Here is a 14460-nt window from a genome sequence, read left to right on the forward strand (position 1 = left end):
TTTCCCATAGTAATTCCCAAATAAACTTCAATGGACTTGTGCAGTCTCAGTTTTCATCCGAATGAGCTCAGAATTTGATCTAGGATCGAATGAGCGGTGTGGAGCAAAAACGATTTTATGAACCACTCTAATATAGTATGTATCAAGTCTTGCGAATAACATAATTTAATAACATAATAACATTTTTGAACCACAATAAAACCACTTGGCCACTTGACACGTTCAGAAACAGGACACCAGTTCAGTCACACACATCACACAGGACCACACCAGTCTGAGTATACGATCCCCGAGAACTAATCCAAATCAAATGTTTATTTCTATACTGTGCCAAATGAAAAAATAACTTATTCGATAAAAAATGACTATCGGAAGCCTTTCTGGTCGGCTTTAAAGTCCGTTCTTGATTAAAAAAACGATTTTTATAATTATAAAATTCCCATTATGTGAAACATCAAATGAAATTGCTTCAGCAAATGAAAACTTCTAGAGTAGAAGTTGGGACGTTTCGAACTAATAGTGACCATTTTAGATTTTGTTCAAAAGCTCCGGTATTTGGTTTCGGAGTTCAAATTAATATTTTTAACGGCATCAATTGGCATATAAATGAAAACTTGAAGCAAATTTTCATCACGAGATATAAAGTCCAATTGTTTCGTGAAGACAAAACTATCGGAAGCTAAACATGAGTTTTTCAGATTAATTCGTTCATCGTGCTGTAACTCAGGTTCAGTAATAATGTCCCAATCATTTATTTTTGAAAGTTTGATTCCATCGAGAATCCTGGAAGAAAGGATGAGAATCCTAGAAAGGTTCTCATGTAATTTCTGGGATCTTTTAGAATCCTCGCAGACTCCTCATCAGTATCTGCTCAGGATGCTCACTGAATTCTTAACAGGATTCATTTAAGTTTCTTTGCCGGATTCTCATCAAAATTCTCTAAGGATTCTGTTTAGAATTTTCTTATCAAAATCATCACAGGATTCATATAAGATCCCTCGCAGGATTCTCATCAAAATTCTCTAAGGATTCTGTTTAGAATTTTCTCGAGATTATCATCAGAATTCTCTTCACAACCCTCACAGCATTCTCAGGATTCAAAACAGAGATCATGTCTCGACATTTTTATCAGAATCCTCGTAGAAATCTTCAGAATCCTTTCGCAGTTCTCATCAGAATCCACTTTCAGTAGAATCTCTAAAGAATTTTCATCAAAATCTTTCTAATTTTCCATCAGAATCATTCCAGATTTTGTATTCAAATCCTTCCAGTATTCTGATTATTATTTTTTCCGGATTCTTTTCAGAAATTGTTTTGGATTTTCTTTCAAGATTTGGATAATTCTTTCAAGATTCATATTACATCTTTCAACGATTATATTCAAACTTTCTAGGATTCTCATAAGAGACATTGCAGAGATCTCACCTGAAATTCCGGCATTCTCAAAGAGATTTTTCAAAGGGTTCTTATTATAATATTTTCAGGATTCTCATCATAATCGTACCAGGGTTTTCGTCAGAAAACGTCCAGTATTTTTTCAGAAACCTCCCAGGGATTTCATAATTTGGTTCCATACATCTAGGAAGAATACTTGATCTATACAGCGAACCGCCCGCCTGGAAGAGATGGACTATAAAAATTTGCTGGATAAGACAAAGATAACTCAGCTGTCAATTGGTTTGCTTCGCGTACGACATGAATATAATTGATAGAAAACTTGAATTGGTGGTAGACTTATTCACCAACTGATAATTTCTGCTTTTCAAATAAAAGTTCTAACTAAGAGAGAAATCAAGTGATTTCCCAAGAAATCTTCTAACTCTTGCTTTTGCTTGTACTGTTCTAAATCCCACAGAAGATTGCAATGCAAGTGTATCAACAAAAAATCATCTTAACAAACGCAACTAACAAGCATGCTTACTTAACATGACTTAATTTGAACAAGCGCCAGAAAACCATTCTGGAAAACAACCGCGCCAAATACGGCTACTCATAAAGTACACCCCAGTTGCACAGCATTGAAGTTTTCAAAGGGCTTCATATCGTGGGCTTCCATATAAATATAGGCCATGACCATATGCGGATGGGTGTGCAATTGTAACTCATACGGTATCAAGTTGATTCTGTTTTAATAATTATTATATCACTATTTTATCGTATGATGGCGGCGGCGTTTCATCCGTTTCCTTCGTACTTTCCGGCAGCAGAATGGCAATATGGTAGGGAGGCGGAGGTGCCAGCACACCCAGCGAATTCTGCTGTGTCCCTCCGAGACTGCCATTTAATAGCGTCGCAGGAGTTCCGCTCACTAGGTCCGGATTGTTCTGGAATGAAAATAAAGAGATTAATTCAGTTGCAATTCATCAAACAGTGGGCAAATATGGACACAAATTGGCACCGAATTCGTACGGCTGATTGTAATTCTCGAAAACTTTCATATTCTTTCCTTAGCCGAGTGCTTGGAGTCCGCGGCTACAAAGCAAAGCCATGCTGAAGGTGTCTGAGTGTGATTCCCGGTCGGTCCAGGATCTTTTCGTAATGGAAAGTTAAGTTAATAACTGGGTAAAGTAAGTTAATAACTGTAGAAGTGCTCATAAGTGTTCGCTTAGTGTTAGCTGAGAAGCAGGTTCTGTCCCAGTAAGGACGTTATGAGACGTTAAGAAAAGAAAAAGGTTTTCGGGAATCACAAACAGCCGCATAAGTTAGGTGCCGGGTCCATACTGTTTCCCACTGTGCAGCGCTGTGCCTACCTGTAGGGAGTTTTGGTCTCCATTGGAGATCGTCTCCGATATCACATTATTAACGGGCATTTGCATATCCCGTGGACGTCGACAAAGTGAAACTGTGCATGCTGCTAGGAAAAACGTTGCCGAGAATGCGCAAAATATAAGCACTTCGAGTCCGGTACCCTGAAAGGAGATGGATTATATATCAGAAATTCATGCATTTGAAATCTTTTCTCCTGATGGCACCTGATGGTCGAAGTAGAATTTGGCTCCCGCGACGAACACCGTCGCCAGGGCAAGTGAAGCCCACATGCCGCATTTGAGATGTGCTGGCAGCAGTTGAGCATCATGTCCAACGTGGGGCACATGTTGGTTCAGCGTTCCGATTCCGAGCGTCCCGCTGTTCTGATCGATTTCGATTGCATTCGGATGCGATGATGAATTGCTGTAAATTAAATAAAACAAAAGTCAGGTTATGTTGTGCATAAAACAAAGCTTTTACTATTGGCAATAAAACCTGATATAAAAGCTCCCAAATGGTTGTTTTAATTGTAATCGAAGAAGTAAAAAGGGACTGTCCATAAACCACTTAGTTATCTGGGGTGGGGGTCTAAGATTTCTAAGTGTTGTTCTTGTTGAAATTTCTCCAGAACTACGGATAAAATCCTAGGATTACGTGGCAATTCTGGAAGAAATGTATGGGCTTCCGGTTATGAATCTTTTGAATTCTTATGGAAATCATTGATTGGAATTTCGTTAGTAATCTTCGAAATTTTGGTGGGATCAATGCCATCTACTGTGAAGCTTTGCAATTCCAGGGGCACATTACATTCATTTCTCATATCTTGGTGTTCTGTGTTATTAGACAACACTATCATCCTAATTTGGTAAAACAAATTTAAGATTTTATTAACATTTTGTTAACAACATATCACATTTCATTTGCCGTAGCAGTTCAGATTTTTTACAGGTGAGTTGATTTCACCTGCTTATAAGAGAAAAAAAACGCTTTGAATATACTTAACCTAAACATATAACGCATTAATCGTGGCAATAGAAGATTTGTTTGAATATCAAAAGCTTGTTCTTAAGACAAAGTTTTGATTTTCTATTAATAATGGGATAGAGACATTTAACATACACTGAGAGGCAAAATAAAGTGCCCACCTCACCAGATTTCGAATTTCTCTCATTGATTTGGTTCACATTAAAGTTAACACACTTAAATCTTTTTTGATATTTTATTTTTGATATTCTTTTAAAGTTGCACTTACGAAATTTTGATAAAAAAGAATTTTACTCAAAGAAAAAGAAAAGAAAATCAGAAATTGATCTAGGAATCTGCCGTCATTATTCCGTCGATTTTCACGAGGCTTCCTACTCCACTCCATGAAAACACCCCCAGACCATCACATTTCCTCCTCCATGCTTCACCGTTCCTTGGATGTGGCGCTCTGCACCACACACGAGCCCGCCGCTTTCGGTTAAACAGCTCGAGCTTCAGGAGCGCTACATCCAAGGAACGGTGACGCATGGAGGTGTGATGTGATGAAATGTGATGGTCTGGAGGTGTTTTTCATGGAGTGGAGTAGGAAGCCTCGTGAAAATCGACGGAATAATGACGGCAGATTCCCAGATTCCAAATGGCCCAATCAAAGCATATCCGAAGTTACTTCAATATGGGTATCAAATATTAAAGATTTTCGAAGGTGGTGCTTCTGAAAGCACTTCCAGAACCACTGGCTGCCATGACCATTGTATAGTAGGTTCGAAGTACCCCGATGGAAGTGGCCAATTTCACATATGTACGAAATCATATCAATTGGGGTAACTAAGCTTAATATTTATTTTTAGTTTAAGTTTTAAAATCACCGTCTACCATGGACCTTGGAGGATGTGAAGCATTTTCAGAACAACAAAATGTAATAACCACTTTATAATAGAATCCAAGAGCCCTCAGAGAAGTGGCTAATTTGGAATATGACCACATCTCCCAGGGCACTTATAACCTGCTATACAGTGGTCTAGCCATCGCTGGTTCTGAAAATGCTTCCGGGAGCTTTACCTTCATAAATCTAGAAGTTTGACACCCATATTGATATGGTTCCAGACATGCTCCTAATTGGCCACTTCCCCCAGGGCACCTGGAACCTACTATATAGTGGTCTGTGCATATAATGGTGCTGCTGAATGCATAATTTTGATGTTTAATGCCCACACATAGCTCTAGATAATATTTACATGATTTGCAATACAAATATGACTGACCATATTTTCCGGATCCAGTTTTACGGAAATGGTCATATATCTGAAGATTTCTATCGAAAAAGCGTTCACCGGCATTGAACTTCCAATAAGTTCTAGTTTCCAGAAAAACTGTAAACATCTGTCGCACAAAAATACAAGCGACAGAAAAAAAAAATGTCATTTGGACATGATCTCAGAATGTTTGGAACATCTCCGGTGTCCAATGGCCAATTTTCATGGTCAAGCAAGTTCCTGAATCTAGACTAAATTTGCCATCGACTGCTTCTGGATGCATCCAATTTCATAAAGTTATAAGCATTTGAGTTTGGGCAAAGTTTTGTCTATCCCCTGTTTTACCGCATCTCTGAAGGTGATTTTCAAAATACCTAAAGCATTCGCAGCTTTCGGGAATTATTGGTCATTGTAAACTGCTTCAACGCTTTTTCTTAAATCATCAGCGTCATATTTCAGCTTCATACTATCAGATTTATTGGCTAAAACGTGATGTGTTGAAGTTTTGCACTGTACGGATTAAGATTCAATTTGGAATGATGAATCAAAATCCGTACAGCACAATAATCCTCCCAAACAGTTTTTGTACTGTTCAGAAATTGCAATTACTCCAGCGGAGTTACAAATACTCAATATAAGAAGTCATCATGATAAACAGTTGTTTCAGGAAAGGGCGAATATGACAATTAACATGTTGGAAACTATTCTCACTCTTCTTAGCAAATCACTAAGAAGGCACACAAACCTATCATTACAATGTTGAGCGGTCTGATTTGGATTTTTACAATTTTCAAATCATGGCTTACTTGTACCAAACTAGCATGAACAACATCTTATGACTTATTGTAATAAGAAGTGTAATTTTAAAACTGTATTTTTATTTATATTAATAGTAAGGACCCGATTTTGTCAGCCCCTCGATGAATTTTAGACTGACAAAATGGGGAACCTGACAAAATCGGGTCATTTTATTTGTTCCTGTTTTTCAAATTTGGACGTGTTACATGGTTACATGGACTTTTAAGAGGGCAATGGACATGGGCGTAGCGATCCCACACGGTAACGCACTAAGGTTTTATATTTTAGTTTTGCTATTCGCTCTTTGACAACAATAGAAGGAGCGAATGAAATAGGGAGAAAAAAATAACTCAAAAATAAGTTAAAAATACTCAAATAGGCGTTTTTTGTTTACTCCGTGCAGTGATATCCATTGAAAATTTCTGACATAGTTTTCGACTTTATACTTAGCCAGTGAATTGTCAATAAATTGATTTTTGTTGCAACTATCTTATTCCGCTACAACAGTTTATCGCAACTTGAACAGAATATGACAATGATTGATCACCGCGTGCGTGGCTTTGCATTACAATTTTCGAGATCTTCCTCCACATAACAAAATTCAGCGAACTGAACTATCGAAATTCATACATTTCGACTTACTAAAGATGGAACGACTACCTATTGCAATATTGATAGGCGCGGGGTGTACGGATAAAAGAGACCTAGATAGCCGTAGCGGTTAACGCGCAGCTATTCAGCAACACCAAGCTGAGGGTCGTGGGTTCGAATCCCACCAGTCGAAGAACTTTTCGGGTTGGAAACTTTCTCGACTCCCAGGGCATAGAGTATCATCGTACCTGCCACACGATATACAAATGCAAAAATGGTCAATTGGCAAAGACAGCTCTCAGTTAATAACTGTGGAAGTGCTCATAAGACCACTAAGCTGAGAAGCAGGCTTTGTCCCAGTTGGGACGTTACGCCAGAAAGAAGAAGCAGGGGTGTGTACGTACGGGAATATCAATCACAAGGTTCTTGGTTTGATTCCAGATTGCCACGGAAACAAATTTTGTTTTCAAATTCTAGTTTTATATGGAAAATTTCTGAATATCAACTCGATTTCCTGTGGCAACTTTAAAAAAAGGATTTCTAAGTATTTCGATAGTCCCCGAATGTTGCCTGCTATGTTTGTCATTAAAATTTTTCGTGAGATTTTATTCCAATCCGCAAAACTTGGGACAAATGATTCTTAGCGCACATGCTCTCTTGTTTGTTTTGCATCTGTTTTATGACAATTTGATCAGCTTCCTGGTAAAATCCATGAACATTTTTGAAAAAAAATTTGGCGAACGATTTTTTTTTTTAATTTTAACAAATTGTTCAACGGCCGTTGGCGTCTAAGAAGAAAGTTAATAAAATAAAGCAGCTAACAAAGATAAAATTTGGATAATTTTTCGGAAATTTTTAGCCGAGAATTTTGCGGATTCTGATAGAATCTCAGATGTACTCAGTGATACTCAGATAAATTTCTGAAATCGTGTGAAAATCTTCGAAGACAGTTCTCTAAGCAAATCTAATCTTTCGTACTCTTTCACCAAACTACTAGCAGGAATTTTTGTTGAACTTTTGAACTGATTTTTTGTTGTTGAATATTGACAAGATTCTTCTTGGAAATTTCTTTTCGGACTCTCGAAAAGACGATCAAAAATCTCCTGCCAATATTCTTAGTAGACTCCAGACGCTCTTATTTGTGCTTCATTTCAAAAGTGACTTTTGAATGCGTCCGCTAAGAATATCGATTGATTTATAAAAATATCTTTAAATTTTCATCCACCGGAATTTTAAGTTGTACCTTTCAGGGAGTTGCTGTATCTTATTTCCCGGAAACGATGATAAAAATAGTGTAATCCGCTCCTGACGTGTACGTACCTATAAATGTGATTAACTGCAACTGGTACATGGTAACTATTTGCCTGCTGTGCCTGTTGATGAAGGTGATGGTTTTGCGACGAGACCTGTGAGTGATGCGTTGGCGGCGAAACTATACTATTATGCTGATTGTAGTGGCCACTGCTATGAAGCTGAGCTTGATGATGCTGAATGTGCGACTGATTACTGCTCGCCTGTTGATGCTGTTGCTGGTGGTAATTTTGGTGATGACTGCTGTTCTGTGATTGTTGCTGTTGTTGCTGCTGCTGCTGTTGCTGTTGTCGATAGAGATGAGGCCTGGTGCAGTCGACCGTTTGAAACCGATGTATTGGGGTAACCATTGATTTTCTGGGTATTCGTCTGGGATGCCCGAAACCGAGCCCTCCACCACCGGACAGGGAAGCTGCCACCCGTGCTCTACCAAAACCACAAGCTTGCGAGCGCTTATCGATCCAAAAATGCATTTCCTCGTCGTGCGACTAGATGAAAGGGGGATTCTACTGTGAATGGGTAAAAACGGCTGTCTAAATATGGAAAACGTTCCGTGATACTGATGGCACGAGTAATCGTTTGCAGATAATCTGTGTGGTCCCCGATTGATATCTTACATCGCTGTTTTCCAACAGATCCAGTGACCAGTATGAGACCTTTTAAGGTAAGCCATTGCTAGTTGCTTGAGCAGAGGGGAGGTGCAAGCCAACGGATATTTATTATTATCCTTCAGTGTCCCACATCGTAGAGGTGAATGATTACATTTATCATGCTTCTACAGATGGCTATCGGCTGAGAGAGGCTTCTTTGAGTATCTGCAAGGGGAATAACATCACAGTGATGAAGGAAAAAAATAATGTATGATTAGTTAGTATTCTCCAGTTCAGTTATTATTCAGTAAAATTAAATATGCATTCCATCGGAAAATGTTTATATGTACACTTAAATATGAACGTCAAAAAAAAATTCTCAGATTATTGAACTAGTACAGCACTAAGAAATAAAAACAAGATTGGATTTGTAAGTTTATAATTCAGTTTAGTAGAGAAATTTTTGTGAGGGGCGAATCTGTAGATACACCCCTGAGGCGATAAACTGAGGAGTGTCTATTTGACAATTTAATTTGAAAGATCTGTAAATCAATTAAAAAGCGTGCGTAATAAATAATCATTTTTTATTGAAATCTCGGAAGGTTTGCAATTAAGGTAATTATTAGAGATAATGGAAACACACGATTTCGCGAAATTGGATATTGTGTTAGTGGAATAAGTTAACGATCCAGGAGTCACCTTTGATTGGTAATGCGATCGATATGTTCACGCCTTATCGGATTCGTTAATTGTTAGATAACCGCATTATACGCCAAAAGAGAGTTCATCGCAAGCAAGTTGACTATAAAATACCCTTGTGAAAATAGAAGATATACGGTCATTATCCTTGGCCTCAGACCGTTTTCTTCCTCCCCATAATCACCTTACGGTATTAGTTCATGGAGAAACCATCCAGAATGAGTCGAAAGCGCCAAAACTGTTAATTTTAGAAGAAAACGTTCTATGAAAAAGTATTAATGAACCGTTTGGGGAACATGAAAAAAATATTTTTTTTTGTGATGAAAAATTTAACACTAAAACTTTTTTTTTTATTTATACAAAAACCCCAGTTTTGATATATTTTTTAAACTTTCATTTCGATTGTATACAGATGTTTGGGACGAAGAATGTAGGCAGATTCTTGAGGAGAAGAATGCAGTGCGGGTTGTCATGCTGCAGCAAGGGACCGAGAAATGTTATAGACGGAAACAGCAACAGCAGACCCACCTCTTTCGGGAGAAAAAACGCCGCCTGGAGGAGACGGAGTGCGAGGACATGGAACAGAGTGTCGGTCTCAAGAAACACGTAAGTTCTGTCAGAAACTTAACGCATCCCGCAACGGGTTCGTGCCGCGAGCCGAGATGTGCAGGGATAAGAATGGGAGCATTTTGACGGATGAGCGTGAAGTGATCGAAAGGTGGTAGCAGCACTTCGACAAACACCTGCATGACGCAGAGAGCACAGGCAATGAAGGCCGGGACAACAGAGGAAAGTTGGATGTTAAGGGATGCCTTTCACCAGCTCAAGATAAATACAACTGCTGGTAAGGATGGTATCGTAGCTAAACTCATAAAGATGAACCAGGATAGGCTGGTCATTTGTCTGCACCGTCTTGGAAACAGAACATGGGTGTTTCGTTGACCCTCCGAGTGTCAGCTTGTGCCTCGGAGGAAATAAATCATCCTCTGTAGTTAGTTTTCTGTGTTGGTGATTTCCTACGGATTTTGATGCTCTCGGAAAACAATACAACGTAGGGATGGGTCCTGGCCAAACATACCGGAGGAGTGGAAGGAAGGGGTAATATGCCCCATTTACAAGACACGCAACAAGTAAGATTGTGAGAACTTCCGAACGATCACCATTCTATATGCGGCCTACAAAGTATTATTCCAGATCATCTTCCGTCATCTGTCACCTATAGTAAACGAGTTCGTGGGAAGTTATCAAGCTGGTTCGTTGACGGCCGATCAACAACGGACCAGATCTTTACTTTACTTTACGTCAAATCCTCCAAAAATGCCATGAATACCAGGTCCCAAAGGATCACCTTTTCATCGATTTCAAGGCGGCATACGATAGTATCGAGCGCGTAGAGCTTTGGAAAATCATGGATGAGAACAGCTTTTCTGGGAAGTTCACAAGACTGCAGAGAGCGACGATGGAAGATGTGCAAAATTGTGTGTAGGTTTCAGGCGAACATTCCAGTTCGTTTTGATCCCGCTATGGACTACGACAAGATGATGAATTTTCGTGCCTGTCGTTCATTATTGCGCTAGAAGGTGTTATGCGGAGAGCCGGGCTTAACAGCAGGGGTACAATTTTTACGCGATCCAGTCAATTTGTTTGCTTCGCGGATGATATGGACGGCCGAACATTTGAAAAGATGGCAAACCTGTACATCCGCCTGAAACGCGAGGGAGCAAAAGTTGGACTGGTGGTGAATGCGACCAAGACAAAGTACTCGCCTAGGTAGCAGTGTAACGATAGACGGGGATACGTTCGAGGTGGTGGACCAGTTCGTCTACCTTGAATCCTTGCTGACGGCTGACAATAACGTTAGCAGTGAAATACGGAGGCGCATCATCAGTGGAAGCCGGGCCTACTATGGCCTCCACAAGACACTGCGGTCAAAAAAGATTCACACCCGCACCAAATGTACCATGTGCAAACACTCTACGGGCAGTTCTCTACCGGCATGAAACGTGGACGATTCTCGAGAAGGACTTGCAAGCACTTGGAGTCTTCGAACGTCGGAAAACGGTGTGTGGCAAATGATCCAAGAGCTCGCCCAACTCTACGGCGAACCCAGTATCCAGAAGGTAGCCAAAGCTGGAAGAATACGATGGGCAGGGCATGTTGCAAGAATGCCGGACAGCAACCCTGCATAGATGGTGTACGCGTCGGATCCGGTTGGTACATGAAGGCGTGGAGCGCAGCAAGCTAGGTGGGCGGATCTAGTGCGTATCGATTTGGCGAGCATGAGGCAAAACCGAGGATGGATGCGGCTACGAACCGAGTATTATGACGTGAAATTGTTGATGCAGTTTTTCAATAGGGTTTCAATGCTACTAATGGACCCCTTAGAAGCAGAAAATGCTTGGAAATGCTTATTATGGACCCTCTCATGTGGTTTCATTTACAAAACTGTTCAAATATCTGTGTTTATGCGCCTCGAACCAAATATTTTGCCTGAAACTGCTGACTAACAATGCAATTGAAGTTCCCCCGGATGACTGTCATAGGAAAGAGGTTGCTTTGAGTGTTTATTTTATGTTTTTCTGTAGGGGGTCCATAATACGCAAAAGGTCCATAACCGGCATCGACTCCCTGTTAACTAAATAAATGAAATAAGATGTTTAGGACAAAGTTCCATGATGGGAAAGTTTTGGTCGATTCTTGAACCCTTTTTTTTTGTTAAACAAATACGTGTCGAGGTCGAAACAATAATCTTGAAATTATTTTTAATAAAAATGATTATCATGATCACTTAGCTAAGAATGTTAATATTCGAGTTATTTGTGGTTGAATGCAAAAATATTATATCAGTAATAAAATAGGCCATTTAATAATTGATTCGTGTTTCTCCATCAAGAACAATAACAACAATACAATGAAATAAACCTTTACTCTCGAAAACCTTTTGTTCTTGATGAAAAATCACGAATAACTCATGAAAACTACCAACTTTATTATTTAATCAATTGGTCGGCGTTAAGTCAGAGGGGACCAAGTACAAAACTTGGGAAAACTGGATTTTTCTTTCATTAGATGCGAAATTACCTTACCTCCATTTCACTTTGATCAGATTTGATAAATCTCGTAAAATGCGAGAGATATGCAATAAATTTACTTTGGATGATCAATAAAAATCGATAAAAGTGTGCAGTCAGAGTGGACCAAGTGCCTATAACCATAACAGCGAAAATGATCAGCGCGCTGAGGAATGCGAGGAAATTAAAAATATTTCAAGAGATTTGTCAGATTTTTCGACATCGAATGATGCTTCTATTTATCTTTCAATAGGAATTCATAAATTTTACTTGATTCGATGCATTTGATTTTGGTTTTTGGCCATTTATCATATTTTGATGGGTAGTCAGAAATTGCAACAATTTCTGTGCAGACAGAGCGGACCAAGTGTTGAAAAGCAATGAACTGATTGATTATGGTATTTTTTGAGTCAATTTCAGAGTTCGATAGAAGTTTATGGTAGTTCTGTGGTGTATGTAAAGAATGTCCTAGAACCCGCTTATTGGACCAGCACATTTTGATCGGTACTCAAGATTTTCACTTGGTCCGCTCTGACTGAACGCATATTTGAATATTTCTGGTCGTCAATGCCCTGACCCTGCAAAATCTTAATTTTAAAGCTATCGTAATGCCATTGATTTCGGGATTGACGATATGGATTAATGAAGAACTTTCAATACTGGTGTCGATGAGTCTTGATAATATGTTTATCTTAGAGATATGCACGTAGTTTGACCATGCAAGTATTAAATGATCGTTATTTTCCAAGAAATTGTTCAGTCAGAGTGAACCAACTCACTGAACGGTGTTCTTCAGTTCAGTCAGAGTGGACCAAGTACGCATAGTTCATCGCAAAACAGTTATATCAGAGGTTTGGATTGTGATTTTTCGTGATTATCACTTCACGTTATATTGTTTGAAAGTAACACAAAGATGTGTATAAATATTCAACCTAAATTTTAACGAGTTTAAAAACTACAGAGTATTAGACTTTAAGCCCATTTTTCTCAAAAAATGAAAAATGTCACTTGGTCCACTCTGACTTAACGCCGACCATATTCGGATGGGTGGTCAGAAATTTCAACAAATTCTGTGCAGACAGAGCGGACCAAGTGTTGAAAAGCAATAAAATGATTGATTATCGCATTTTATGAGTCAATTTGTAACAGTGTTACAAGAAGAACACTTGGTTATCATTTCATAACGCTATTCATTCACGCCAAAAAAAAATAAAATAAAATAAAATTTAAAACCTAAGTTGACGCATGGGACCAGCAAGGGTTAAACGATAACTTTTGTACAACATGAGCGCCTCTAGTAGTGGGAGATTGAACCACAATTTTAAACCACTCGATTGGTAACTTTGTTGTGATTATTTCATCACCTAAGAACGATGATCATCAGGCTCATCAGTTGGACTGCCAACTGAAGAGTTGTTTTTCTAAAATACAATAGACTTACAGAACAAAAAACGGGCTTAGCGTCGGGGCACAATTGAAAAATAAAAACTACGATCAAGTCTTCTCAGTTCGGTCGTTGAAACAGTCAGACGTTCTTTAGATGAAAAGTTGAAATCTAAGTGGTATCATAAGACGATCAGAAAGTTAAAGTGCGTGTAATTTAATGCTAATTTTGAATCCAAATGTATTAATTAAACTAAATTGTATTTACAGTAGGAGAAGTTAAGGTGGATAAAAGTGAAGCTAAATTGATTGGCCCTAATGAAAAGTTTTTGAGTACAAAGTGTGGGTAAAATTTAGAAGAACAAATAGAAGCAAATCAAATAATTATTACCTGAATTTATAGAAAACTCCTGAAGTTACAAAAACTGAAAAAAAAACTGCACACAATTCTGTAGTGCAGGTGCAGAATTCCCTCGAGGACCAGGTATATCTCTCTACTTTTTATTTATACCATATTGTAATGCGAATGTGAGCAAAATTGTAATGCGAATGTGTATTATCTCATTGAAGGACATCATTATCCTTCAAGTGAAGGTGTCGGTGTAGGGTGCAGGAAATAGCGACACGCCGTCGTTGTTTCTAGGGACGAATCCGAAGCCCGGCGGCTTGTAGGCCTGCCCTCGTCGTCGAGCCAGCATTCGACCCTCGCGCATCCCAGGGCCCAAGGGTATCCACGCCCTTAGGAGACGATCGGTCGCCAAATTCGCATCGTGCTCCGCGGTCTCGAAGGGAATATCAAGAGGAGTCCTCGTTCATGGAAGCTCCCTCCATCGGTGCAAAGCGTGAAACCATCAGCATTTGAACTGACAGCATCGGGATCGCTTAAACGCAATCGAAGACAATCACCTGCGTAGTTCCGATCGTCGAGCCGCCGTGCAGTTCGGCCATCATTCAATACGCCGCCGAAGTAGTTTGGCCGTCGCACCATTCTGCCGAGGGTATAGGTGCTCACCACTGAGATCGGGTTCTACC

At 39.3% G+C, this 14460-nt stretch overlaps 1 protein-coding gene across 6 annotated transcripts in view; it reads right to left on the bottom strand.

Moving 5' to 3' along the window:
• Positions 1-1307: 1307 nt before the first annotated feature.
• Positions 1308-14460, bottom strand: part of LOC5575316 — a 64272-nt gene continuing 51119 nt past the window's right edge. For 5 of the 6 annotated variants that reach the window (XM_021850660.1, XM_021850655.1, XM_021850659.1 and 2 more), the window contains exons 3-6: positions 7695-8500; positions 2973-3171; positions 2751-2909; positions 1308-2324 (exon numbers count right to left, since the gene is read on the bottom strand). In XM_021850660.1, coding sequence (XP_021706352.1) covers positions 2139-2324; positions 2751-2909; positions 2973-3171; positions 7695-8158 — 1008 coding nt within the window. In that variant the 5' untranslated portion in view covers positions 8159-8500 and the 3' untranslated portion in view covers positions 1308-2138. The remainder of the gene's footprint in view (positions 2325-2750; positions 2910-2972; positions 3172-7694; positions 8501-14460) is intronic. The other variant, XM_021850657.1, reaches the window with a different exon arrangement.

Source organism: Aedes aegypti, chromosome 3, assembly GCF_002204515.2.
Source record: "Aedes aegypti strain LVP_AGWG chromosome 3, AaegL5.0 Primary Assembly, whole genome shotgun sequence".
NCBI lineage: Eukaryota > Metazoa > Arthropoda > Insecta > Diptera > Culicidae > Aedes > Aedes aegypti.